Below are 26,225 nucleotides of genomic sequence, written 5' to 3'. Positions count from 1 at the left end.
CCTCAATAAAACGATAGTTGAAAAAATCAAAATATTCCTGGGCACGGTGACTCACATCTATAATCCCAGCACCTTAGGAGGCCAAGGCAGGAGAATCACTTGAGCCCAGGAGTTCAAGACCAGCCTGAGCAACACAGTGAGACCCCGTCTCTAATTTTAAAAACCAAAACCAAAAAAACTTATATAAAAAAATCAGTATCTTTGGCCAGGCACAGCATCTCATGCCTGCAATCCCAGCACTTCAGGAGGCTGAGGTGGGCGGATCACTTGTGGTCAGGAGTTTGACACCAGCCTGGCCAACATGGTGAAACCCCGTCTCTATGAAAAATACAAAAATTAGCCAGGCGTGGTGGTATGCACCTGTAGTCCCAGCTACTCAGGAGGCTGAGGCAGGAGAATCACTTGAACCCAGGAGACGGAGGTTGTAGTGAGCCCAGATGGCACCACTGTACTCCAGCCTGGGCAACAGAGGGAGACTCTGTCTAAAAAAAAAATCAGTATCTTAGTGGCTGGGGTCCAGGTAGCAGTTTTAAACACTTCCCAAGTATTCTAACCAGCAGCCAGGGTTGAAAGCCACTACATTAGAGGTTATCATCTCATTTACTTTGTTTTGAACAAAAGAGTACTATTTGGGGAAAACATATAAGCCTAAAATAACTTTTATAATGCTCATTTTAGGTGCTTATGGAGGCTAGCTGACATAATTTTTTTAAGTAGACAAAAGTATTCAACATGGATTTAATAATTATTCCTTGGTTTATACCTCATAATCTCAAATTATAGGCAAGCTTTAGAAAGCAACATTGAAGGCAGTTCCAGCTATTTGTCAACTAGATGTTTCTAATGCTCCTAACACAAAATAATTTAAAATGCTGAATATAATATAGTTTTATTAATACATATTTACAATGAACAGTATTACAATAACTTGTGTCCCCTCACCAAATTTATATGTTGAAGTCTCAACCCATAGTATTTCAGAATGTGACTGTATTTGGAGATAGACCTTTAAAGAGGTAATTAAGGTAAAATAAGGTCATAAGGATGGGCCCTGATCAAATCTGACTGGTGTCCTTATAAGAAGAGGAAATTTGCACAAAGATGATAACAGGAATACACCAGAGGAAGGTCACGTGAAGATACCACAAGAAGGTAGCCATCGGCAAGCCAAAGAGAGAGGGATCAGGAGAAGCCAAATCTGACAACACCTTGATCTTGGACTTCTGGAATCCAGAATGGTGAGAAAATTAATTTCTGCTGGTAAAGCTACCTGATCTGTGGTATTTACAATAGCAGCTTTAGCAAATTAATACAAATGGCGAGAAAAAAAAACCACCAACCAACCAAAACAAAACCACACACACACACGTACACGCGCGAAGAGCCAACCAGTCCCTTGAATCCTCTCATATAGTGCTCTTTGGCCTTTCTCCTTTTCCTATCTGGCCTGGACCCCATGCAGACCATGTTAACTACTTACTCTGTTAGAAGCACCTTCTCTTGCTCTTTATCATGTGCCACATCTAACCAACAAAACCCAAACTCTGGACCAATGCTACCCTTTGTCCTTACTACTTCTGCTCTTGGTGAGCCAAGCTCTGTTGGAAATATATTAAATCACACCATCACAGAGAGTAATGTACACAAATTCACAGATTCAAACCTCAGCACCCACCCTCTGCCATAATCCTTCTGCCTTGAGTTAGCATCTTGACATCCCCTCAAGAACCATTCCAAACCTTCCCCACTCTCTCTAGTAATCTACTTGACTCTCATCTCTCTCATTTTGTATACTGCTTAACACGGCAGGTAACATTTCTCCCATTGTTCCCTCTTTCTACCAATACATCATCCACACCCATCTTCACTTTCTTTTCTACAGTCTCAAATGATATTTCCTTCATCTCCAACCTCCCCATTTGTGCACTCTTTGGCAAACCTGCTACTTTTGCTCAGCAATATTCCTTTTTCTCTCCTACATATCCTGTTTACTCACTAATTTTTATCTGTTTTCTTTTCCTTCTTTTCTTTTCTTCTTCCTTCAAACAGGCACGAGCCTATCTCCCTAAACCCTCTCTTGACTCCACCATCCTCTAGCCACCACTATATCATCTTTCTAATTTTCATGTAAACTTCTCAAAAGTAGAGTTTACACTCAATGTGTATTCACTCAGCTGCTAAAACCTGGCTGAATTTGGCCCCCATTAAACTACTGAAACTGTTCTTCCTAAGGTCATCAATGATTCCTTAGTTGCCAAACCCAATATATATCCCTTCAGTCCTCACCTTACCAAATCTCTATTTTGTACTCTGTTTTGATATTTGTGACACTCTACTGAATAGATTCTTTCTGCCTTGTTCTGACTGTTCTAATATATGAAACTTCTTCTCTGACCTTCCTTCCTATGCTGGTGTTCCCCATCCCACCCCTAAAAAGTTGTGAACTCAGCCCACTACTCTTCTCACTGTTTTCCTGGATGAGCTCAGGCACTCTTAGCATTTAACCTATTACTACTATGTTGATGGTACCCAAACCTCCAGCATTAACTCTCCCCTGTAAGTTGGAATGCAAGTCCTGGATCTTCTGCTGACATTAAAACCCAATATGAGCCGGGTGTGGTGGCTCACACCTATAATCCCAGCACTTTGGGAGGCCAAGGTGGGTGGATCACCTGAGATTGGGAGTTTGAGACCAGTCTCACCAATATGGAGAAACCTCATCTCTACTAAAAATACAAAATTAGCCGGGCGTGGTAGTGCATGCCCGTAATCCCAGCTACACAGGAGGCTGAGGCAGAATTGCTTGAACCCAGGAGGCAGAGGTTGCAGTGAGTAGAGATTGCGCCATTGCACTGCAGCCTGGGCAGCAAGAGCGAAACTCTGTCTCAAAAAAACAAAAACAAACTAACAAAAAACCCCATTATCAGATATTCAATTATCTTCTCCTCATACCTGTTCCTGATAGATAGCATCTTTCCAGGGTGACAAAAGAAAAGGAATTAGGGAGTGAGAGTTTGTTCATTCCATCACCCAAGCCGAAAACCTGAACACCATCACTGCAGCCAAACCAAATGGTGAGATTTTTATCTCCTAAAATGTTCTCAAAGCTGAGCTGGTCCTTCTCTACTCTTATTCTGGCTTTCATTTCCCTCATCATCCCACACCTGGATCACTCAGCAGCCTTCTGACTCAACTTCAGTGCCTCAGTCTTATCCTTTTCAACTCCTTTTTCCACCCAGCTGCCAGAGAGGTCTCTCTAAAATATACATATCACACTTTTGCTTAAAACATTTTTTTTTTTTTTTTTTTTTGAGACAGAGTCTCGCTCTGTCGCCCAGGCTGGAGTGCAGTGGCGCAATCACAGCTCACTGCAACCTCTGTCTCCCAGGTTCCGGCAATTCTTCTGCCTCCGCCCCCTTAGTAGCTGGGACTACAGGCGTGTGCCACCACGCCCAACTAATTTTTGTATTTTTAGTAGAGATGGGGTTTCCCCATATTGCCCAGGCTGGTCTCAAACTCCTGACCTCATGATCTGCCCGCCTTGGCCTCCCAAAGTGCTGGGATTACAGGCATGATCCACCATGCCTGGCCTGCTTAAAACATTTTAATGGCTCCCCAGAACCTATGACAATGTTTCTTAATAATAGCTACTCATTATCCTATAGCATGCTATAGGACCAACCAGTGAGAAAGGAGAGGCCCTCTCCTAGATGCCACTGCTCCTTCACACTCATTACTTCTCTACTCCTGACCTCAACTGAGGTTTATGATATTCATTGATACCAGGGATCAGCAATTTTTTTCTGTTAAGGGTCAAATGGTAAATATTTTAGGCTCTGTAGGCCACATGTTCTCCTTTATATCTACTCAACTCTGCAGGACAAAAGTACCATAGACAGAGGAGAAGGGGTGGAGCAAGAAGGTAGAATAAAAGGCTCCACTGATCATCCCCTTGCAAGGACACCAATTTAACAACTATCTACACACATAAAAAAAAGCACCTTCAAAAGAACCAAAAATCAGGTGAGCACTCACAGTACCTGGTTTTAACTTTGTATCACCGAAAGAGGCACTGAAGAGATAGGAAAAACAGTCTTGAATCACCACTGCCATTCCTCTCCCATCCCCCTGCAGCAGCAATGTGGTGCAGAGAAAGAATCTGAGTGTTTGGGAGAGGGAGAGTGCAGCAATTGTGAGACATTGCATTGAACTCAGTGCTGCCCCATTATAGCAGAAAGCAAAAATAGAACAAACTCAGCTGATGCCCACCCACAAAGGGGGCATTTAAACTAGCTCTAGCCAGAGGGAAACTGCCCGTCCTAGTGGTTGAGACTGGAGTTCCCACAAGCCTCACCACCATGGGCCAAAGTGCCCCAGGCCCGTAAATAAATTTGAAAGTCAGTCTAGGCCACAAGGACTGTAACTCCTAGGTGAGTCCTAGTGGTGAACTGGGCTCAGAGCCAGTGGACTGGTAGGGGCATGTGGCCTACTGAGACACCAGCTAGGATAGCTGGGGGGGGTACCGGTGCCATACCTCCCCTAAGCCCAGGCCCCACATCTCAGTCTCCTAAACAGACCCCCTCCTTCTACTTGAAGAGAGGAGATGGAAGAGTGGGAAGGACTTTGTCTTGCATCTTGGACACCAGCTCAGCTACAGCAGGATGGGGTACCGGTCAGAGTCATGAGACACCACCTTTTCCAGGCCCTAGCTCATAGACATTTCTAGACACACTCTGAGCCAGAAGGGAACACACTGCCTTAAAGGGAAGGATCCAGTCATGGAAGGATTCATCACCTGCTAACTGAAGAGCCCTTGGGCCCTGAATAAGCAGCAGCAATATCCAGGTAGTACCATCATAGGCCTTGAGTGAGACTCTGATATTGCCGGCTTCAGATACCAACTCAGCCAGAGGTGGGCAGAACACCAAGGGTGAGTCCCAGGCCAGGCAGCATGCACCACAAGCTGACTGAAGAGCCCCTGGGCCTTAGAAGAACATCAGTGGGAGCCTGGCAGAACTCCCTGTGGGCTGGTGGTGGCGGTGGCCACAGGGTGGGGCTCCTCTGCTTCTGGAAAGGGGAGGAAAGAGTGGGAAGAACTGTGTCTTATGGTTTGAATGCCACCTCAGCCACAATACAATAGAACACTAGGTAGACTTCTAAGATTTTTGACTCTACTCCCTGGCTCCCAAATGGCACTTCTGGACCTGCCGAGGTCTGGGGGAACTTGTTGCCCTGAAGGGAAGAACACAGGCCTGGCTGGCTTTGCCACCTGCTGATTGTAGTGCCCCAGGGCCTTGAGTGAACACAGACAGTAGCCAGGGAGTAGTTAAGCAGGCCTTGGACAAGACCCAGTGCTGTGCTGGCTTAAGGTCTGACCCAGCACAGTCCTAGTGGTGGTGGTCACAAGGGTACTTGTGTGACTATATCCTCAGCTCCAGGTGGCTCAGAATGAGAGGGAGAGACTCTCTTTGTTTAGCAGAAAGTAAGGGAAGAGAATAAGAGCTTCTGCCTAGTAATCCAGAGAATTCTCCCTGATCTTGTTCAAGACCATTAAGGCAGTACCTCTTACCACAGCATTACTGGGCTTTAGGTGCCCCCTAAAGCAGATACAACTTAGATCACAACACCCAAGTCCTTTCAAGTATCTGGAGAGCCTTCTCAGGAAGGAAAGGTACAAACAAGCCCAAACTGCAAAGACTACAATAAATACCTAACTCTTCAATGCCCAAACGTGATATCAAGACCATCCAGGAAAAGAGGACATCACAAAATGAACTAAATAAGGCAGCAAGGAACAATACTGGAGAAACAGATGTATGACCTTTCAGACAGAGAATTCAAAAAAGCTCTATTGAGTAAACCAAAGAAATTCAAGATAACACCAAGAAGGAATTCAGAATTCTACCAGATAAATTTAACAAAGAGATTGAAAAAAATTTTTAAAAATTGAGCAGAAATTCTGAAGCTGAAAAATGTAACTGGCATGCTAAAGAATGCATGAGAGTCCTTTAACAGCAGAAGGGATCAAACAGAAGGATTAGTGAGATTGAAGACAGGTTATTTGAAAATACACAGTCAGGGCTGGGCATGGCAGCTCACGCCTGTAATCCCATCACTTTGGGAGGCCAAGTGGGCAGATCATGAGTCCAGGAGTTCCAGACCAGCCTGGTCAACATGGTGAAACCCCATCTCTACTAAAAATACGGAAATTAGAAGGGCATGGTGGCGTGTGCCTGTAATCCCAGCTACTCCAGAGGCTGAGGTAGGATAATCACTTGAACCTGGGAGGCAGAGGTTGCAGTGAGCCAAGATTATGTCACTGCACTCCAGCCTGGGCAACAAAGCAAGACTTCATCTCAAAAAAAAAAAAGAAAAAAAAGACTAACTCAAGGCATTGAATGATCCAACTTTCTTTTTTTTTTTTTTTTTTTTTGAGATGGAGTCTCACTCTGTCGCCCAGGCTGGAGTACTGTGGTGCAATCTTGGCTCACTGCAACCTCCACCTCACGGGTTCAAATGATTCCCCTGCTTCAGCCTCCCAATTAGCTAAGATTACAGGCACACACCACCATGTCCGGCTAATTTTTTTTTATATTTTTAGTAGAGACAGGGTTTCACCATATTGGCCAGGCTGGTCTTGAACTCCTGAACTCAAGTGATTCACACCCACCTCGGCCTCCCAAAGTGCTGGGATTACAGGTGTGAGCCACTGCGCCTGGCCAAATAATGCAACTTTCTTTTTTTTCTGGTTTTTTATTTTTTTGAGATGGAGATTTGCTCTTGTTGCCCAGGCTGGAGTGCAATAGTCCGGCCTTGGCTCACTGCAACCTCCACCTCCCGGGTTCAAATGATTCTCCTGCCTTAGCCTCCCAAGTAACTGGAATTACAGAGGCCCGTCACCACACCCAGCTAATTTTTATATATTTTGTATAGACGGGGTTTCACAATGTTGGCCAGGCTGGTCTCGAACGCCTGACCTCAGGTGATCCACTCGCCTTGGCCTCCCAAAGTGCTGGGATTACAGGTGTGAGCCACCACGCCTGGCCAAATAATTCAACTTTCAATGAATAAAGAAAGGATTAGGGCAGTTACTCTGCCCTAAAGAAAAGGACAGTTACTCTGGTGACTCACGCCTATAATTCCAGCACTTTGGGAGGCCGAGGTGGGAAGATCACTTGTGCCCAAGAGTTTGAGAACAGCCTGGGCAGCATAGTAAGACCCTGCCTCTACATTAAAAAAAAAAAAAAAAAAAAAAGGCAGAAAGAAAAGGACGTAGGCCGGGTGCAGTGGCTCACAGCTGTAATCCCAGCATTTTGGGAGGCCGACGCAGGTGGATAATGTGAGGTCTGGAGTTTGAAACCACCCTGGCCAACGTGGTGAAACCCTGTCTCTACTAAAAACACAAAGATTAGCCAGGTCTGGTGGCAGGTGCCTGTAATCCCAGCTACTTGGGAGGGTGAGACACAAGAATCACTTGAACCCGGGGGGCAGAGGTTGCAGTGAGCTGAGATCATGCCACTCCATTCCAACCTGGGCAACACAGCGTGACTCCATTTCAATGAAAAAAAAAAGAAAAGGACATTAATGAGCAATAAGAAATCATCTGAGGGTATATATAGTAAGTACCCAAAAAGACACAGTATAACACTGTAACTATGGTGTGTAAACTACTCTTATCTTTAGAAAGACTAAACAATGAGTTTAGTGAGGCAGTGCCTCACGCCTGTAATCCCAGCACTTTGGGAGACCAAGGCAGGCAGATTACGAGGTCAGGAGATCAAGACCATCCTGGCTAACATGGTGAAACCTTGTCTCAACTAAAAAATACAAAAAAATTAGCCAGGCATGGTGGCGGGCACCTGTAGTCCCAGCTGCTCGGGAGGCTGAGGCAGAAGAATCACTTGAACCCAGAAGGCGGAGGTTGCAGTGAGCGGAGATTGCACCACTGTACTCCAGCCTAGGCAACAGAGCGAGACTCTGATTAAAAAAAAAAAAAAAAAAAAGACTAAACAATGAGTCAATCAAAAATAATAACTACTATAACTTTTCAAGACACTGATAGTACAATAAGATATAAATAGAAACAATAAAAAGTTAAAAAGCAGGGAGACAAAGTAAAGCTGTAGAGTTTTTATTAGTTTTCTTTTTGCTTGTTTGTTTATACAGTGTTCAATTATTATCAGCTTAAAATAATAGGCTACAGAAAAGTATTAGTGAGCCTCATGGTAACCTCCAATCAAAAAACATACAACAAGGCCGGGCGTGGTGGCTTACACTTATAATCCCAGCACTTTGGGAGGCCAAGGCGGGCAGATCATGAGGTCAGGAGTTCAAGGCCAGCCTGACCAACATGGTGAAACCCTGTCTGTGTAAAAATACAAGAAAAAAAAATTGCTGGGTGTGGTGGTGCGCACCTGTAATTCCAGTTACTCAAGAGGCTGAGGCAGGAGAATCTCTTGAACCCAGGAGGTGGAGGATGCAGTGAGCCGAGATTGTGCCACTGTACTCTAGCCTGGGTGACACAGCAAGACTCCATCTCAAAAAAAAAAAAAAAAGGCATATAACAGATACACAAAAAATAAAAAGTAAGGGCCGGGCGCGGTGGCTCAAGCCTGTAATCCCAGCACTTTGGGAGGCCGAGACGGGCGGATCACGAGGTCAGGAGATCGAGACCATCCTGGCGAACACGGTGAAACCCCGTCTCTACTAAAAATACAAAAAACTAGCCGGGCGAGGTGGCGGGCGCCTGTAGTCCCAGCTACTCCGGAGGCTGAGGCAGGAGAATGGCGTAAACCCGGGAGGCGGAGCTTGCAGTGAGCTGAGATCCGGCCACTGCACTCCAGCCTGGGCGACAGAGCCAGACTCCGTCTCAAAAAAATAAAAAATAAAAAAAATAAAAGAATAAAAAGTAAGAAACTGAATTGTATCACCAGAGAAAATCATGTTCATTAAAGGGAAGAAAGGAAGGAAAAAAAGACCACAAAACAACCAGAAAACAAAATGGCGGGACTAAGTCCTTACTTATCAATAACATTGAATGTATCTAAGCATGGTGGGATATAACAAAAGCAGCTATAAGTGCCTATATCAAAACAGAAGAAAAACTTCAAATAAACAACCTAAATATGCATCTCTTTTTCTTTTTGAGATGGAGTTTCGCTCTTGTTGCCCAAGTTGGAGTGCAATGGCGTGATCTCGGCTCACTGCAACCTCCACCTTCTGGGTTCAAGCGATTCTCCTGCCTCAATCTCCCAAGTAACTGGGATTACAGGCACACACCACCACGCCCAGCTAATTTTTTTTGTTGTTGTTGTATTTTTAGTAGAAACGGGATTTCACCATGTTAGCCAGGCTGGTCTCAAACTCCTGACCTCAGGTGATCCACCTGCCTCGGTCTCCCAAAGTGCTGGGATTACAGGCGTGAGCCACTGCGTCTGGCAAATATGTGTCTTAAAGAACTAGAAAAGCAAGAGTAAACCAAACCCAAAATGAGGAGACTAAATAATAAAGATCAGAGCAGAAATAAATGAAACTGAAATTAAGAAAACCATACAAAAGATCATGAAACAAAAAGTTGGTTTTTTGAAGTTAAATGAAATTGATAAACCTTTAGCCAGACTAAGAAAAAAGGAGAGAAGACCCAAATAAATAAAATCAGAGATGAAAAAGAAGACATTACAACAAATACTGCAGAAATTCAAAGGATCATTAGTGGCTACTACGAGCAACCACATGCCAATCAATTGGAAAACCTAGAGGAAATGGCCATATTCCTAGATAGATTCAATCTATTAAGATTGAACCAGGCCTGGGGCGGTGGCTCAAGCCTGTAATCCCAGCACTTTGGGAGGCCGAGACGGGTGGATCACGAGGTCAGGAGATCGAGACCATCCTGGCTAACACGGTGAAACCCCGTCTCTACTAAAAAATACAAAAAACTAGCCGGGCGTGGTGGCGGGCGCCTGTAGTCCCAGCTACTCAGGAGGCTGAGGTAGGAGAATGGCGGGAACCTGGGAGGCAGAGCTTGCAGTGAGCTGAGATCCGACCACTGCACTCCAGCCTGGGCGACAAAGCAAGACTCCGTCTCAAAAAAAAAAAAAAAAAAAAAAAGATTGAACTATGAAGAAATAAAAAACTTGAAGAGAGCAATAACAAGTAACGAGATAGAAGCCATAATAAAAAGTGTCCCAGCAAAGAAAAGCCCGGGACCTGATGGCTTCACTGCTCAATTCTACCAAACATTTAAAGAATAATACCAATCCTATTCAAACTATTCCAAAAAATAGAGGAGGAAAGACTTCCAAACTCAATCCATGAGGATAGTGTTACCCTGATAGCAAAACCAGACAAAGACATAGCAAAATAAACAAACAAACAAACAAAAAACTACAGGCCAATATCTCTGATGAATATTGATGTAAAAATCCTCAACAAAATACTAGCACACCAAATTCAAAATACATTAAAAAGATCATTCATCATCAACAAGTGGGATTTATCCCTGAGACGTAAGGATGGTTCAACATACACAAACCAGTTAATGTGATAAACTCTTGACTAGAAAAGTTGTGAGAAACCACAATGTTTTCATGGCAGTCTACTTAAACACAGTTTTCTAGAAGCACTTACAGAAAAAATAAGCATCTTTTTAGTTTAAGTGCACTTATTATGTCCCGATATAATAGGATTGACTCCAACAGATGATGGTCTAACCCAATTATTCTGTGAAATTCTAAAGCAATCTCTCCAAAAGGTTGGCAATTGTAGCCAGCAGGCCAAATCCAGCGTACTGATTGTTTTCATGAATAAAGTTTACTGGAACACAGCCATGTCTATTCATTTATGTATTATCTATGGCTGTTTTAACTACAACAGCAGAGTTGAAAAGTTGCAACAGGGACTGATGGCCTACAAAGCCTAAAATATTTACTATCTGGCATTTTACAGAAATTGCTGACCCCTGCTCTAGACAAGCAATCCAAGAAGGAATCAAAACTGTTAGACTCACCTGAGGCGTTGTCTTTTTGTACTGGTCACCTCCATCTATCACATCCCTCATGATTCTTCCCTTAAGAAATTCATATTCTTCTGGACTCAGCTGAATAGACTCTATGGTTTTTCCACAGCCCAAACACTGGCCACTGTAATTATAATTGTTAAATAACAGTATTTAAATATGTCAAATAATGTTCTGAGGAAAAATTTTTGTGAAATGAACAATGAGGAAATTAAAAGGTAATAAAAAAGAACATTAAAACCTTTGTAATAATTACATACATCTAATTTTTTATAAACCTGATAATATCACAAATTAGTGTGCCAGAAAACCCAAAAAAGTAGACTGGTCATTTGAATGACTTTTTTTTTTTTTTGAGACAAGGTCTCACTCTGTTGCCCAGGCTGGAGTGCAGTGTCACAATTACGGCTCACTGCATCCTCAAGCTCCCAGGATCAAGGGATCCTCCTGCCTTAGCCACCAAAGCAGCTAGGACAACAGGTACGTGTCACCCTACCTAGCTAATTTTTGTATTTTGGCGCCTAATTTTTATATTTTTTCTAGAGACAGGGTTTCTCAATGTTGCACAGGATGGTCTTGAACTCCTGGGCTTGAGCAATCTGCCAAGTCAGCCTCCCAAAGTGTTGGGATTACAGGTACAGGCATGAGCCACCATGCCTGACTCAGGTGACTTTTTTTTTTTTTTTTGAGACAGAGTCTCGCTCTATCACCAGGATGGAGTGCAGTGGCACAATCTTGGCTCACTGCAACCTCCGTCTCCTGGGTTCAAGCAATTCTCCTGCCTCAGTCTCCCAAGTAGCTGGGACTACAGGCACACACCACCACACCCAGCTAATTTTGGTATTTTTAGTAGAGACTTGGTTTCAACATGTTGGCCAGGATGGTCTCAAATCTCCTGACCTTGTGATCCACCTGCCTCAGCCTCCCAAAGTGCTGGGATTACAGGCGTGAGCCATGGCGCCCAGCTGGCATGACATTTTTAAAGTAATTCCTATTATGTGAAATATCATATTGGTGAATTAAATAAATAAATAAATAAATAAATCCTAAAACACAACTGGGTCCGGAACCTCTAGGGAAAAACATCTCTAAGACATCATATAGGCTCACAATACGCACTGGAAAAACATTTTGGGTACTGCTACGTCTCTGTATGCAAAGTATGTTTTTTCCTCAGATACTCTAATTACAAACTTGTAATTATCCTATCCTTAAGATGTTCTTAAATATTTCTCAATCAATAGCAACAAAACCTACTAAACTGAAAACAAACAAGTTAAAAATAAACATTGGTCTTCACCTTTTTTGGACTGTGGTGAATTGTCCTTTCCATTGTTTTCCAGGAACACTATGAAGATTGCAAAACCAAATCATGAGGTTAGATTCCTACTGAAATGAAAGATATTCATGATAGTTGGAAACTCATAAGCAAGAACTCCGAAAAGTTTAAGATACTTCTGTAGAATGGTTTAATTTAAAAAATGGCAGATATCCTGGATGAGGTTAAGAAGCTGCTGGTACCCTGCTCTGGATCTCCTTCTTCCCTATGGTTCTCCTCCCACCAACTAACTCTCATCTTCAAGTCTACAGAAAGCAGCTGACCTTAGTAGCATAACCTCTATACCAAACTCAACTCTTACCTTCTCCATAAAGCTGCCACAAATTGCTCCTGCTCAGAGTAATTTACCTCTTACCACTGTTATTTCACTGTGTGGTATTGCACTCCCAATTAAATTGAGAATGTCATAAAAGATTTTATAAAACACTTGCAATGCCTAGCCTATTTGGAAGCATTCAAAAGCTATGTATTGATGTATTTGTTCAATCAATGTATCCTCTCCTCCTTCCTCTTCCACATATTACCATCAGTTCTTCTGATTCTACTGCCTTCTCTCCTTCCTCAGTTCTTAATTCTCATCATCTCTCACCTAAACCTAAATTTGTATTCACGCAGATCTCCCTGTTTTCAATCTTAATCCCTCTCCTATCTACTCTACTCACTTGGCAATTGCCTTTGTAAAACCCCATTCCAGCATTTTTTTTCTTTTGAGACAAGGTCTTGCTCTGTCACCCAGGTTGGAGCGCATGGCACAATCAAGGCTCCCTGCAGCCTTGATTCCCTAGATCCAAGTGATCCTCTTGCTTCAGTCTCCAAGTAGCTGGGACTACCGGCACACACCGCCATGCCAGGCTAAATTTTGTATTATCTGTAGAGACAGGGTTTCGCCATGTTGCCCAGGCTGGTCTCAAACTCCTGGCCTCAAGCTATCCTCCCACCTCAGTCTCTAAAAGTGCTCAGATTACAGGCATGAGCCACAGTACCTGGCCAAATTCAGCATTCTTCATCAGAGAATACAATTCAAACTCCTTGGTATTCAAAAATTTTCACAACCGGGCTCCTCCTCCCTTGATATTCAATAAGATAATTAAGCATAATTACTACTTCAAAGCTCTGTAAACATGATATAGAAAAAAAAAGACCAGAGAAGAACTACCTCAGGTGATCCGCCCAGCCTATTCTGTCTACTCTCTATAGTTCATCAACTCGGATGATATGGCTTATTTATATTATCTGTCATCTATAATCTCGCTATTGAAATGTAAGCTGTGGCTAGGTGTGGTGGCTCACACCTGTAATCCTAGCACTCTGGGAGGCCGAGGCGGGCGGACCACCTGAGGTAGTTCGAGACCAGCCTGACCAACATGGAGAAACTCCATCTCTACTAAGAAGAAAATACAAAATTAGCTGAGCGTGGTGGCACATGCCTGTAATCCCAGCTACTTGGGAGGGTGAGGCAGAATTGCCTGAACCCGGGAGGTGGAGGTTGCAGTGAGCCAAGATCGCGCCACTGCACTCCAGCCTGACAACAGCAGCAAAACTCCGTCTTCAAAGAAAATAAAAAAGACAGTGAGTAGACAGAATAAATATAAGCACATAATCACATTTTCAGAGGAACTTCTGAAAATACTAATATGGCCCGAGACAGTTCCAGTCAAATGCTATATTCTTTTCTTGCTATGAACACTGGCCATAAGTAGTATTAAGTACTCACATCATACTAGATGCCTAAGAAAACAAAATTAATGATCCTTCTAAAAGGAAAAAAACACATAAAAGTGCTATAAAATTTCACTTTTATGTGATGGGTAAAGATTAGCACAAATTATGTATGCTGCTACTTTTTTTAAAGAGAGAAAATTTTCTCTTAAAGAGAAAATAAACCTTACTAAGAGACGGAAAAAAGTATAATCAGAATAGAATGATTCTCAGCAACTAACAACAAAAAAGAGTGGCTACTTTGAGGTTTAAAGTTATTAAGTTAAAAATAATTAGCCAGGTATGGTGGCACATGCCTGTAGTTTTAGATACTCAGGAGACTGAAGCGAGAGGATCACTTGAGGCCAGGAGTTTGAGATTACAGGGAGCTATGAACACACCACTGCACTCCAGTCTGGGCAACAGAGCAAGACGCTGTCTCAAAAAAAAAAAAAAAAAAATTAAAGAATAAAAACATACATACAAAAAAATCAAAATTACCTCTCAAACCATGTTTTTATACTGTGTGCAAATGATTCCCCTGGATACAGCTGATTATTTCTTAGATATGAAAGAATATCTAGTAGTTTATTTGAATAATTATCATCCTTTATGTCTTTTCCAAAATCAAAGAAAGCTTTTAAAGTTTCCAACATAGGAACAATATCATGACCTAGTAATTCCTGATACAAATTCCAAGCTGTGTTTACATCTTGATGAAGGAGAGCTCCCTGGATACAGTCATTATAGTTCCTTTTGGAAGGAGTGATAACTTTTTTGATGTCCTCTAACAGCAACAATGATTCTCTCCATCTGTCTGAATGGATCAGTCCCTGGATGAGAAGAGTGTAACCTCCAGGTTCTAAAGTCTTATATCTGGTTTTCATAATTTCAAAGACATCAATAACTTCAGATGTCTGCATATGAAAGACACAGAGATACAAATACCTGACCAATAAATCATAACTTACGATACCATTATTTTTTGCTGCTACCCATGCCAGCAGAGATTTAGCCACATCCACAGAGCTATGAGAGTGAGCCATCTGTGAAATGATGAATCTTTCAAAACCGGTCTTTCCTTTGAAATCCGCCTTAAGTTTATCCCACTCCTCTGAATTCAAAGGTTGTGTTGGGAGTTGAATAATGTTCCTCACAGATGGCAAGGCATGATCTTGACTTTGAGGATTCATCTGTGATCTCTCCTTAGCTGCTCCAGCTGAAAAAAAATGAGGAACAGAAGAAACTTGCTTATTACTGCCCTCCTCTTTCCTGAGATATCTGGCCTTGGCAATCAGATTCGTTGCTTTGGTATTCTGTGGAGACATTGTTTTAAGAGAAAACAACCTCTGTTGGCTCCTGATGCCACAGCTGTCTGAAAGAGAGAGAGAGACATAAGAGTGCCCTGGGCCTAGCCCAAGGTATGGGTTGCTCTTCCAAAGCTTAGGAAAGCTTCGAATACCAAACAAATAGAAAGTCATTATGCAGTGAGATCAGCACCAGATAGTGAGAGAGATGTTGGAAAAAAATCCTCTTCTATAGCAAAATAAAAGGGATTGGTGGTCGGCAGTGGAGAGTCGAAGTGCAGCTTTTTAAAAGAAGGTTTGTGTTTCTTCCTTACAGACAAATCAAAGTTCTGCTTTTGGGGTTACTTAATAGCAAGAACGCAGGTGAGTTTTCTCTATTAAACAACAATCCGGGGATGTTCAACGTCGCAAGCCGCAAACCACGGGAGAGAGCAGGAATCCTCTGGTGCCTCTTACATTCCAGTTCATGAACCTGAGGAAAAAGCACAAGAAGGAACGCCCAGTTTTACTCACGTGGATCACAGTTGTCCTGAAAAGTAACAGATTCCCACGGGAAGCTTGCTGGAAAGGGGGTATAAAGCCAAAACCGTATCCAGGAGCCTCCAACTCCAGCCCACCAGCAACAGCGGCGAAAGCCAAAGTCTAGGGGCCCTCACCCTGCATAAGTCTCCAAAGGCCGCAAAGCTCCTCCGATGGAGGGATGCGGAGGGAGGAGGTGGCGAGTCAGCTGCGCCAACGACTCGGGAAAGGAAGAGAGATCCAGGAAGGGCGCTGCCTAGACTGTGTACCTACCGCTGACAAACGAACTTCACTTCATCCAACAACTCAACGCGGCACTCAGGTTTAACGCGGCCATAAACGCGGCAGGAACTACAGTGCCCGCTGTGCACCGCGCCAGCCCCGGCCGACTGACGAGACTGACCCGGACTTAGGCGTTCCGCCTGGCCTGGCGGCGAGGAAAAAAGGCAATTTTGAAGCATTTAGTGGCAAAAGGGGTAAGAGACGGCTGCGGAAGCGTCTACTACATTCAGGGGACCTGGAGGGCTTACAGATATCCGCAATGAACAATGAAAAGAAATTGTGAAAGAAAGCGCTTCCCTCAAGCCGGAACCAATTAACTCCTGAGTCACGTGGTGCGCACGCGCCAAAGGCGCACGATAAAGGAAAACGCGGGCTTATCCTGGCTTTTAAAATCCGGCTTGGTGAGCTTGGGACGCCTCCTGAAGGAGAACCATTTTCCATCTCTTTCATAGCTTTCCCCCAGTCAGCGTGGTAGCAGTATTCTCTGCGGGAGTGACAGTAATTGTTTTTGCCTCTTTAGCCAAGACTTCCGCCCTTGTTCAAGATGGTGGTTGAGCGGCCTTCCTAACCTTTACGGGGCCTGGCGGTGCTGACGCCTGAGTTGGTAGGGGTGGAGCAGGTAGGAAACAGCAAATGCAGAAGCTGCTGCGCGAGAGTCGGCCATGGACTGGAAAGAAGTTCTTCGTCGGCGCTTAGCGACGCCCAACACCCGTCCAAACAGTGAGTTTTGGGAGGCGCCGCCCGTTGGGATGGCCCGGCCCTAAACTCCTAGAGGTAGGGGGGAGGTGGGGAGGAGGAGCAAGGGGGAGCCGCACTTTCAGCTTCTGTGAAACCTCCCGACAAAGGAGGCGGAGTGGAATGTGCTTTAGGGATCCCGATAGGGTTGACCCAAACTTTCCTGGGACGGAGTCTAGGGGAACGAAAAACTTAGCCTTAGTCACTGACTTCCATGGTCTTAATCTAAACTTGTGAAGAATAACTTAGAACCCCGGATCCATAAACGCCTTAACCCCACCAGGACCTGTAATTGTCTTTTTTACTGTCCTTTTTACTGTCACGCTTTTTGCTTCCCTCCTAATCCATTTTGTATTTCATAATCCATTTTTCCTTTTATTTTTCTCCTTCACATTGCTTATTAACTAACCTCGTTAAATCTAGCTTTCCTATTCCACACCCGCACTAAGGGCTGTTGAAAGTGGCTGGAGAAAAACAGAACCTTGTTTGTCTCACCTTTTTTTTTTTTTTTTTTTTTTTTTGGAGACAGAGTCTCTTGCTCTGTCGCCCGGGCTGGCTGGAATGCGGTGGCAGCATCTCAGCTCACTGCAGCCTCCGCCTCCCGGGTTCAAGCGATTCTTCTTCCTCAGCCTCGAGTAGCTGGAACTACAAGCGCGCGCCTCCACGGCGGGTTAATTTCTAGTAGAGACGGGGTTTCACCATATTGGTCAGGCTGGTTTCAAACTCCTGACCTCGTGATCCACCCACCTCGGCCTCCCAAAGTGCTGGAATTACAGTCGTGAGCTGCCGCGCCCCGCCGAGTTATCTCACTTTTAGTACATGTCCACTAAGCTAAAGTAGGTGTTTCGGTCATGTCTACCGTGTTTTCCTGGACGTTCATTCTCCTACATTCAATTTTCATCTGCCAAACTGCCAATCTGTGTTCCCTTAGATACACTATTTTTTTTTTTTTTTTAATTCAGGCTCTCCCTCTGTTGCCCAGGCTGGAGTGCAGCAGCACAGTGACAACCTCGATTTCCTGGGCTCAAAGGATCCTCCCACCTCAGCCTCCTAAGCAGCTGGAAGTACAGGCACACGCCACCACATCCGCTAATTTTTTATTTTTAGTAGCGGTGAGGTCTTGCTATGTTAATAGGGCTGGTCTCGAATTCCTGGCCTCAGGCAGTCTTCCTACCTCCACCTTCCAAAGTGTTGCTATTACAGACGTGAGTGCCCAGGCAGCACTCTTTTACAGTCCATTCTTCTGATCTCTTACACCTGCAGTCTGTCCTACCCACTTCTTACTTTAAGCTGATGAACTTGTTTTTTTTTAATATATATCCCATTAAGAAAGGAGAATCAGTTGGCCGGGCACGGTGGCTCAGGCCTGTAATCCCAGCACTTTGGGAGGCTGAGGCGGGCGGATCACGAGGTCAGCAGATCGAGACCATCCTGGCTAACACGGGGAAACCCCGTCTCTACTAAAAATACAAAAAAAATTAGCCGGGTCGTGGTGGCGGGCGCCTATAGTCTCAGCTGTTCCACAGGTTGAGGCAGAAGAATTGCTGGAACCTGGGAGACGGAGGTTGCAGTGAGCCGAGATTGCACCACTGCACTTCAGCCAGGGCGACTGAGTGAGACTCAGTCTCAAAAAAAAGCAGTCAAAGGAGAACTTCACCTGTCCCCCTTAACGTTTCTTTCAGCCCCACAACCCCACAGGTGCCCATACACTCTGGCTTCACTGTTAAAATGATGAACTGTCCATGTTCCTATTTAAGAGTCCCTCCACTCCACCACTAGATTGCATTCTTTCTCCTGTATTCACTGACTTCCTTCCAGCCTCATCCTTTCTTTCATACATCGTCAGATTTTCCTTCTGCTGGATCATTTTCACCAGCACAAGTGTGCTATTAATATCACCCATCTTTTTAAAAGGTGGGTGGGTGGGGGGAGTGTTGTTGGGAGGCCAGGTGGCTCACTCCCAGCACTTTGGAAGGCCAAAGTGGGAAGATGGCTTGAGGCCAGGAGTTTGAGACTGGCCTGGGCAACATAGTGAAACACTGTTTCTACAAAAATAGAAAGTAAAAAAATTAGCCCTGGTGGTTGTGCACCCCTGTAGTCCTAGCTACTCTAGAGGCTGAGGAAGGAGGGTTTGTTTCAATCTAGGAGTTTGGGGCTGCAGTGAGCTATGATCATGACACTATACTGCAGCCTGGGTGACAAAAGTCAGACCCTGTCTTAAAAAAAGTCATTTGGGCTGGGCACTGTGGCTCACGCCTATAATCCCAACACTTTGGGAGGCCGAGGTAGGCGGATCACTTGAGGTCCAGAGTTCAAGACCAGCCTGGCCAATATGGTGAAACCCTGTCTCTACTAAAAATACAAAAAGTAGCTGAGCACAGTGGTTCGCACCTGTAATCCCAGCTACTTGGGAGGCTGAAGCAGGAGAATCGCTTGAACCCGGGAGGCAGAGGTTGCGGTAAACTGAGATTATGCCACTGCACTCCAGCCTGGGCGACAGAACGAGACTCCATCTCAAAATAAAAAAAAAAAGAGTCATCTGATCCCACATATCTCTCCAGCTTCTGCTGCATTTCTCTGCACTCTTTATAGGAAAACTTCTCAAAGAAGTTACCTGTACTTGGCTGGGCACAGTGGCTTCCGCCTGTAATGCCAGCACTTTGGGAGGCTGAAGTGGGTGGATCACCTGAGGTCAGGAGATCGAGACCAGCCTGGCCAACATGGTGAAACGCTGTCTCTACTAAAAATTCAAAATTTAGCCCGGCGTTGTGGCGAGTGTCTGTAATCCCAGCTACTTAGGAGGCTTAGGCAGGAGAATCACTTGAACCCAGGAGGTGGAGGTTGCAGTGAGCCAAGATCGTGCCACTGCCCTCCAGCCTAGGTGACAGAGTACAACTCAGTCTCAAAAACAAAAGAAGGTACCTGTACTTTATGTGCTTTTTTGACCCCTTAACTCTTGAACACACTACATTCTTTTAGCAGATACTTATTCCATGCCTGTTTCGTGCCAAGTACCATTGTAGCTTAGAACACACAAAAATCCCTGTCTTTGTAGAACTTACACTTTAGTGTGAAGAGAAATAATAAAATAATAAGCAAATTATATAGGTTGTACAGCACCTGCTTAAGTCTGGTTCCTTCATCAGTGTACTAGATCCTATCCTTTGTAGTAGATTCCATTTTTGCCTGCTGCAGGATGTACTCTTGGCAGTTGTCCCTTCTCCTACATCATCAGTTTTTCTTTAATCATTCCCATCAGCATATAAACATGCTGGTATTTCTCCCATCTTCAACTTTCTTGACTTAATTTCCACCTCTAACCATTCCTCATTTTTCTGTTCCCCTTATAGCAATATTTGTTAAAACAGTTGTTGGTTAAATCTGTACTCGTCTCAGATTCCTGCTTGTCAAGAATCGTCATTGACCGCCATATTGTTAACTTCAGTGGTCAGTTGTCAGTCTTGATTTTACTTGAAAAATTTTGCAGTTTTCTCCAACAGCACTGAGCCATAGTAAAGAAATTAACTTACAGGTTTGGTCTAAAGTTAAAAATTAACATAATAGGCCAGGCACAGTGGGTGATGCCTGTAATCCCAGCACTTTGGGAGGCTGAGGCGGGCAGATCACCTGCGGTTGGGAGATCCAGACCAGCCTGACCAACATGGAGAAACCCCATCTCTACTAAAAATACAAAATTAGCCAGGCGTGGTGGCACATGCCTGTAATCCCAGCTACTCAGGAGGCTGAGGCAGGAGAATCACTTGAACCTGGGAGGCGGAGGTTGCAGTGGGCCAAGATTATGCCATTGCACTCCAGCCAGGGCAACAAGAGCGAAGCTCCGTCTCCAAAAAAAAAAAAAAAAAATTAACAGTTAACAGATGCAGCAGAAATAAGTCATAAAAGGAATTCAAGGAAACAATTATAGGCTTGTTGGGAAGGAAATGAGACCAGAAAGAGTAAAATAACTTTTGAGAAAACAGATCACAGAATTCAAGAGCTCAGTGAGGCTGAAGTGGAAATGCTATGGCAGTGAGGTTTTGAATTACCAGTAAGGATGATCTGAGAGTATATTTGAGCTTAAGATTTCAGAAAAGGTACAGGTAAAATCTGTGATCTTGCTGTAGAACCAAATGGCAGAATGAACTGGAGGTGAAAGTTTTTAGAGTTGCAGGACCCATGGTCACCCACATAAATGTTTATTTGTCCTAAATGATTGCAGGACCTTGTGAAGAACACTGTGTACCGGTCACTGTAGTCCACAAATAAGTGGGGAGGAGTTGGCTGAATGAGACAGCCACGGGCCAATAGCAGGCGAGTTGCAGGGTAATAAGAGCCCTGAGTTTTGAGCTTCAGACAGAGGATGTTTTTTTGTTTGTTTTCTCTACATTAGGTAGAGAAACAGTGATTGTGAAGCTGAAACTCCATGAGGTCAGGGACTGGCGCTGTCTTGCTCACACCTCATTCCATGTCTACTACAGTGCTCTCTGTACATAGTAGGTGCTCAGTAAATTCTTTTCATTGAATGAATTAGCACTCTACAGAGTCCTGTAGGAAAGGTAATGACTTGAGGAAGAGACTAGCTTTAGCAGTAAACAGAAGTAGAGGGAGCATGCTGAGAAATGGTTGAAGATGTAGAGGAGGCTGCTTCAGTAGATGATAGTGATTCTTGGTATTTCAGAAAAGTTAATATGCTTAGTGTCTAAGCACAATTGTGAAGGCCTTTTTGGCACTGCAACTATTTAAATTATTAACATATAGGATGACCTGAGTAAAAGTACTGCTTGATTTTAAAAGTGCTCCCCTTAATCTGTTTTGTTACCAGAAAAAAAAAGTGAACAAGAATTAAAAGATGAAGAAATGGATTTATTTACAAAATATTACTCCGAATGGAAAGGAGGTAGAAAAAACACAAATGAATTCTATAAGACCATTCCCCGGTTTTATTATAGGGTAAGTAGTGTCTAATCAAATGTCCTGCAGAGTTTAAAAATGAAATACAATTTTTGGCAAGGCAAGGTGGCTCATACCTATAATCCCAACACTTTGGGAGGCTGAGGCGGGAGGATCGCTTGAGTCTGGGAATTTGAGACCAGCCAGAGCAACATAGCAAGACCCCATCTCTAAAAAAAAATTTTTTTTTTAAATAGCTGGACATGGTGATGCATGCCTATAGTCCTAGCTTCTCAGGAGGCTGAAGCAGGGGGATCACTTGAGCCCAGGAGGTCGAGGCAGCAGTGAGCCATGATTGTGTCACTGCACTCCAGCCTGGGCAACAGAGTTAGACCCTGTCCCCCCACCCCCAGAAAAAAGTAATTTTAAAAATAGGACCAGAATTTTATGTTTTAAAAATAGAGGATTATATTTTAAATTTTGTATATTTATTATTTTATTGTAATCTTATCACTATTATAAAACATTTTGAGCCCAATAAAACCCCAAGTTTAGATTTAAGTGGGTATGTAAACACAAAGTTGTTAAACTGTCGGCTTTTTCTTTCTAATTTTTGTTATAGATACTAGTAGTAAGTATTCTATTGGATTGTGTTATCAGGTATACAACACTTTGTTACAAAGTTTTAAAATTTTGCTCAAGGCTAAACCAAAAAATCGATTGAAAATGGAAAACTTAAAGAATTTCACTTGAGGCCAGGCATGGTGGCTCATGCCTGTAATCCCAGCACTTTGAGAGGCCAAGGTGGGTGGATCACGAGGTCAGGAGTTCAAGACCAGCCTGACCAATATGGTGAAACCCAGTCTCTACTGAAAATACAAAAATTAGCCAGGAGTGGTGATGTGCACCTGTGATCCCAACTACTCAGGAGGCTGAGGCAGGATAATCTCTTGAACCTGAGAGGTGGAGGTTGCAGTGAGCTGAGATCACGCCACTGCACTCCAGCCTGGGTGACAGAGCAAGACACCATCTCAAACAAACAAACAAACAAAAAGGAATTTCACTTGACTATTTCTCTGAAAATGGCTTGAAGGGACATATAGACAAAATAAACCTTAAGAAAAGCTATTTACGATAGGGTCACTGCACTCCAGCCTGGGTGATAGAGCAAAGACCCTGTCTCAAAAAAAAAAAAAAAAAAGGTTGGCCGGGAGCAGTGACTCACACCTATAACCCTACCACTTTGGGAGGCCATCAAATCAGGAGGATCACTTGAGGCCAGGAGTTTGAGAACCAGTCTGGGCAACTTGGTGATATCTCGTCTCTCCAAAAAAACTTAGCCAGGCATGATGATGACACCTGTAGTCCCCACTACTCAGGAGGCTGAGGTGGAAGGATCACTTGAGCTCAGGAGGTTGAGGCTGCAGTGAGCTGTGATCATGCCACTGCATTCCAGCCTGGGTAGCAGAGCAAGAGCCTATCTCAAAAAAAAAGAAAAAAGAAAAAAAGCTGTTTACAACCTGGGTATGGTAGGGCATTCAGCTGTAGTCCCAGCTACTCTGAGAGGGTGAGGAAGGGAGAATCTCGTAAGCTCAGGAGTTTGAGACCGGCCTGGGCAACATAGTGAGACCACCCCACACCCCATCTTTTTTTTTTTTTTTGAGACGGAGTCTCACTGTTGCCCAGGCTAGAGTGCAGTGGCCTGATCTCAGCTCACTGCGACCTCTGCCTCCCAGGTTCAAGCGATTCTCCTGCCTCAGCCCTCCCAAGTAGCTCAGATTATAGGTGTGTGCCACCACACCCAGCTAGTTTTTGTATTTTTAGTAGAGACAGGGTTTCGTCATGTTGGCCAGGCTGGTCTCGAACTCCTGATCTCAGGTGATCTACCTGCCTCGGCCTCCCAAAGTGCGGGGATTACAGGCGTGAGCCACCATGCCGGGCCCACCCCATCTTTTTTTTAATTTTATTTATTTATTTTTTTAAAAAGAAAGCTATTTATACCTGAAAGTGAGGTCTACCAAAAAATATCTATTTAGTATTATGGAAAATGTAACCACTATACAAGTTAACTGGAATCTTAGCTGGATGTCCCTTGAACCTGTTACCTTCTAACTCTATTAATTATAACATTATTTGCAAATATAGTAAACATTTATTTAGGTAGTGTTCTTATAGGTTAAGGTATTTATATAAGTGAGTTATCCAGATACTGAAATATTTCTTCAAGTGCAAATTTTTTTCACTGAACATTTATATATACTTCTCAACCTCTTAAGAATCACATGCCAGTAATGCTAGCCCATATTTGTTTTGTTTCATTTAATTTAAGAGAGCTAAATAATTAAACATGAGGCCAAAGTACATAAGAAAGTGGCAGTCTTTTATTGCAAATATGCGCACACTCTCGGGTGAGGTTCTCTGGTCCTCAGGTGTTGGGGGGCCAGGGAAGTCGCACGGGTGCTCTCGGGTGAGGTTCTCTGGCCCACGAATGCGGGGGTCGAAGAAGTCACACCGGCTCCTGCGAGCAGTGAACTTTTATGCATTGGTACTGGAAGGGGGAGGGCAGTGGGCAGGATAAGGGCGTGATAGGGGCGTCTCCATAGGTGTGGCCGGGTAAGATTCGATCTCTTCAGATTGACATCACCTGGCGCATGCTCGGTTGATCTACATCTTCCCCAGCGCTGGCTGCATTTTCCCGCATGCGGGAAAGTTGGTGAGGAAGAACCCGGAAGCAACATGGATTGTGCCTTCTTGTTCACCTTCCTCCATCTTGTCCTTTCTCCCTCACCCAAACAATATTTATTGTAGAAAAGGAAAAAAATATGGCTAAACAAGTTGATCTCTTCCCATAACAACATCACCCAACAATGTAAACAGAACATTTTATGGGAATCCTTCTACATATTTTTGTGGGTATCTGTGTATTTTTTAAAATGGGGTTACATCATACATACTTTTACTGCTTTTTGCATTTCACACTTTTCTTAAACAGGGGCAGCTAGATAACTGAATATTTTTGATAACCTAGGGGAGAGAGAAGGGAATTGACATTTATTGAGTGTCTAAGCACTTCAGAGTGAAGGGGTGGCCTGCCCCTCCACACCTGTGGGCGTTTCCCTCGTCAGGTGGAACGAGAGACTTAAGAAAGACACAGAGACAAAGTATAGAGAAAGGAAAGTGGGCCCAGGGGACCAGTGCTCAGCATACAGAGGACCCAGGCCACCGCCCCAGCCTCTGAGTTCCCTCAGTATTTTTTGATCATTATCTTCACCATCTCGGAGAGGGGAAGTGGCAGGACCATAGGGTCATAGTAGGAAGAAGGTCAGCAAGGAGACATATGAATGAAGATCTCTGTGTCATGAATAAGTTTAAGGAAAAGTGCTGTGCTTTGATGTGCATATGCAAACATCTCCATAAACATTTTCAGGGCATTAAGAGTAGCATTGCCACTAGCATGTCCCACCTCCAGCCCTAAGGTGGTTTTCTCCTACCTCAGTAAATAGAACATACAATCAGGTTTTACACCGAGACATTCCATTGCCCAGAGACAGGCAGGAGACCTTTTACTAATCCTTCTCAGCACAGACCCTTCAGGTCTTTCCCTTTCCACAAGGCCATATTTCAGACTATCACATGGGGAGAAACCTTGGACAATACATAGCTTTCCTAGGCAGAGGTCCCTGCGGCTTTCTGCAGTGTTTGTGTCCCCGAGATTAGAGAATGGTGATGACTTTTAACAAGTATACTGCCTTTAGGCACTTAACAAAGCACATCCTGCATAACCCCAAATCCATTAAACCTTGAGTAGACACAGTACATGTCTCTGCAAGGGCAGGGTTGGGGGTAGGGTTACAGATTAACAGTATCTCAAGGAAGAAGAATTTTTCTTAGTACAGAAAAAAATGGAGTCTCTTATGTCTACTTCTTTCTACATAGACACAGTAACAGTCTGATCTCTCTTTTTCCCACACACAGCCTTTTGTATTATCTCATTTAACCTGGATTCTTAAATAATATATTACTGTTATTGAACACAAGTTCTTGGGTTCTCAACGCAAAAGGGAGAGAGAGCACCTGACTCTGAAAAGAGCTGGTAGGGTTTTTTTTTTTTAAATCAGGGATTGATATTAGGGTGGGGTATGCAGGCTGGGCTGGGCAAAGCAGATCAGGTAGGGTATGCAAGTCTGCATTATCTGGTTGCTATGGTTATCTTGAGCAGTGGGCCACCTGGTCTGGCTAGAGGCAACAAGGCTGTAAATCAGTTGTTCAGCATTCCTTCCCTAGATAGGACACCCACTCCACAACTCTGGTTATCTCCTAAGGCTAGTTACTGGAATTCTTTTGAGTAAAAGGCATGGTTCAGACATTGTGGTATCAGTGAGGTGATGGTGTGGGTTTTGTGATCAGTGGAAATGCATGAAAAAGTGCCGTAGTGGGA

The 26,225-nt window shown here is 43.9% G+C and overlaps 2 protein-coding genes across 7 annotated transcripts in view; one reads left to right on the top strand and one right to left on the bottom strand.

Moving 5' to 3' along the window:
• The window catches only part of PRORP (protein only RNase P catalytic subunit), a 147,326-nt gene extending 131,059 nt beyond the window's left edge, over window positions 1–16,267 (bottom strand). Inside the window, exons 1-4 of one of the 3 annotated variants that reach the window (XM_037983885.2) lie at window positions 16,154–16,267; window positions 14,556–15,833; window positions 12,318–12,365; window positions 11,009–11,141 (exon numbers count right to left, since the gene is read on the bottom strand). In XM_037983885.2, coding sequence (XP_037839813.1) covers window positions 11,009–11,141; window positions 12,318–12,365; window positions 14,556–15,535 — 1,161 coding nt within the window. In that variant the 5' untranslated portion in view covers window positions 15,536–15,833; window positions 16,154–16,267. Of the gene's footprint in view, window positions 1–11,008; window positions 11,142–12,317; window positions 12,407–14,555; window positions 15,834–16,153 lie in introns of those variants that run through there. The other 2 variants (XM_037983887.2, XM_007986478.3) reach the window with 2 other exon arrangements.
• Window positions 16,261–26,225, top strand: part of PPP2R3C (protein phosphatase 2 regulatory subunit B''gamma) — a 32,548-nt gene continuing 22,583 nt past the window's right edge. For 2 of the 4 annotated variants that reach the window (XM_073010927.1, XM_073010930.1), the window contains exons 1-3: window positions 16,261–16,356; window positions 16,683–16,882; window positions 21,720–21,847. In XM_073010927.1, the coding sequence (XP_072867028.1) occupies window positions 16,825–16,882; window positions 21,720–21,847 (186 nt within the window). In that variant the 5' untranslated portion in view covers window positions 16,261–16,356; window positions 16,683–16,824. Of the gene's footprint in view, window positions 16,357–16,475; window positions 16,564–16,682; window positions 16,937–21,719; window positions 21,848–26,225 lie in introns of those variants that run through there. The other 2 variants (XM_073010928.1, XM_073010929.1) reach the window with 2 other exon arrangements.

Source organism: Chlorocebus sabaeus, chromosome 24 (assembly GCF_047675955.1).
Source record: "Chlorocebus sabaeus isolate Y175 chromosome 24, mChlSab1.0.hap1, whole genome shotgun sequence".
NCBI lineage: Eukaryota > Metazoa > Chordata > Mammalia > Primates > Cercopithecidae > Chlorocebus > Chlorocebus sabaeus.
The sequence above is the reverse complement of the archived record's forward strand: the minus strand, read 5'-3'. Positions and strand labels throughout refer to the sequence as shown.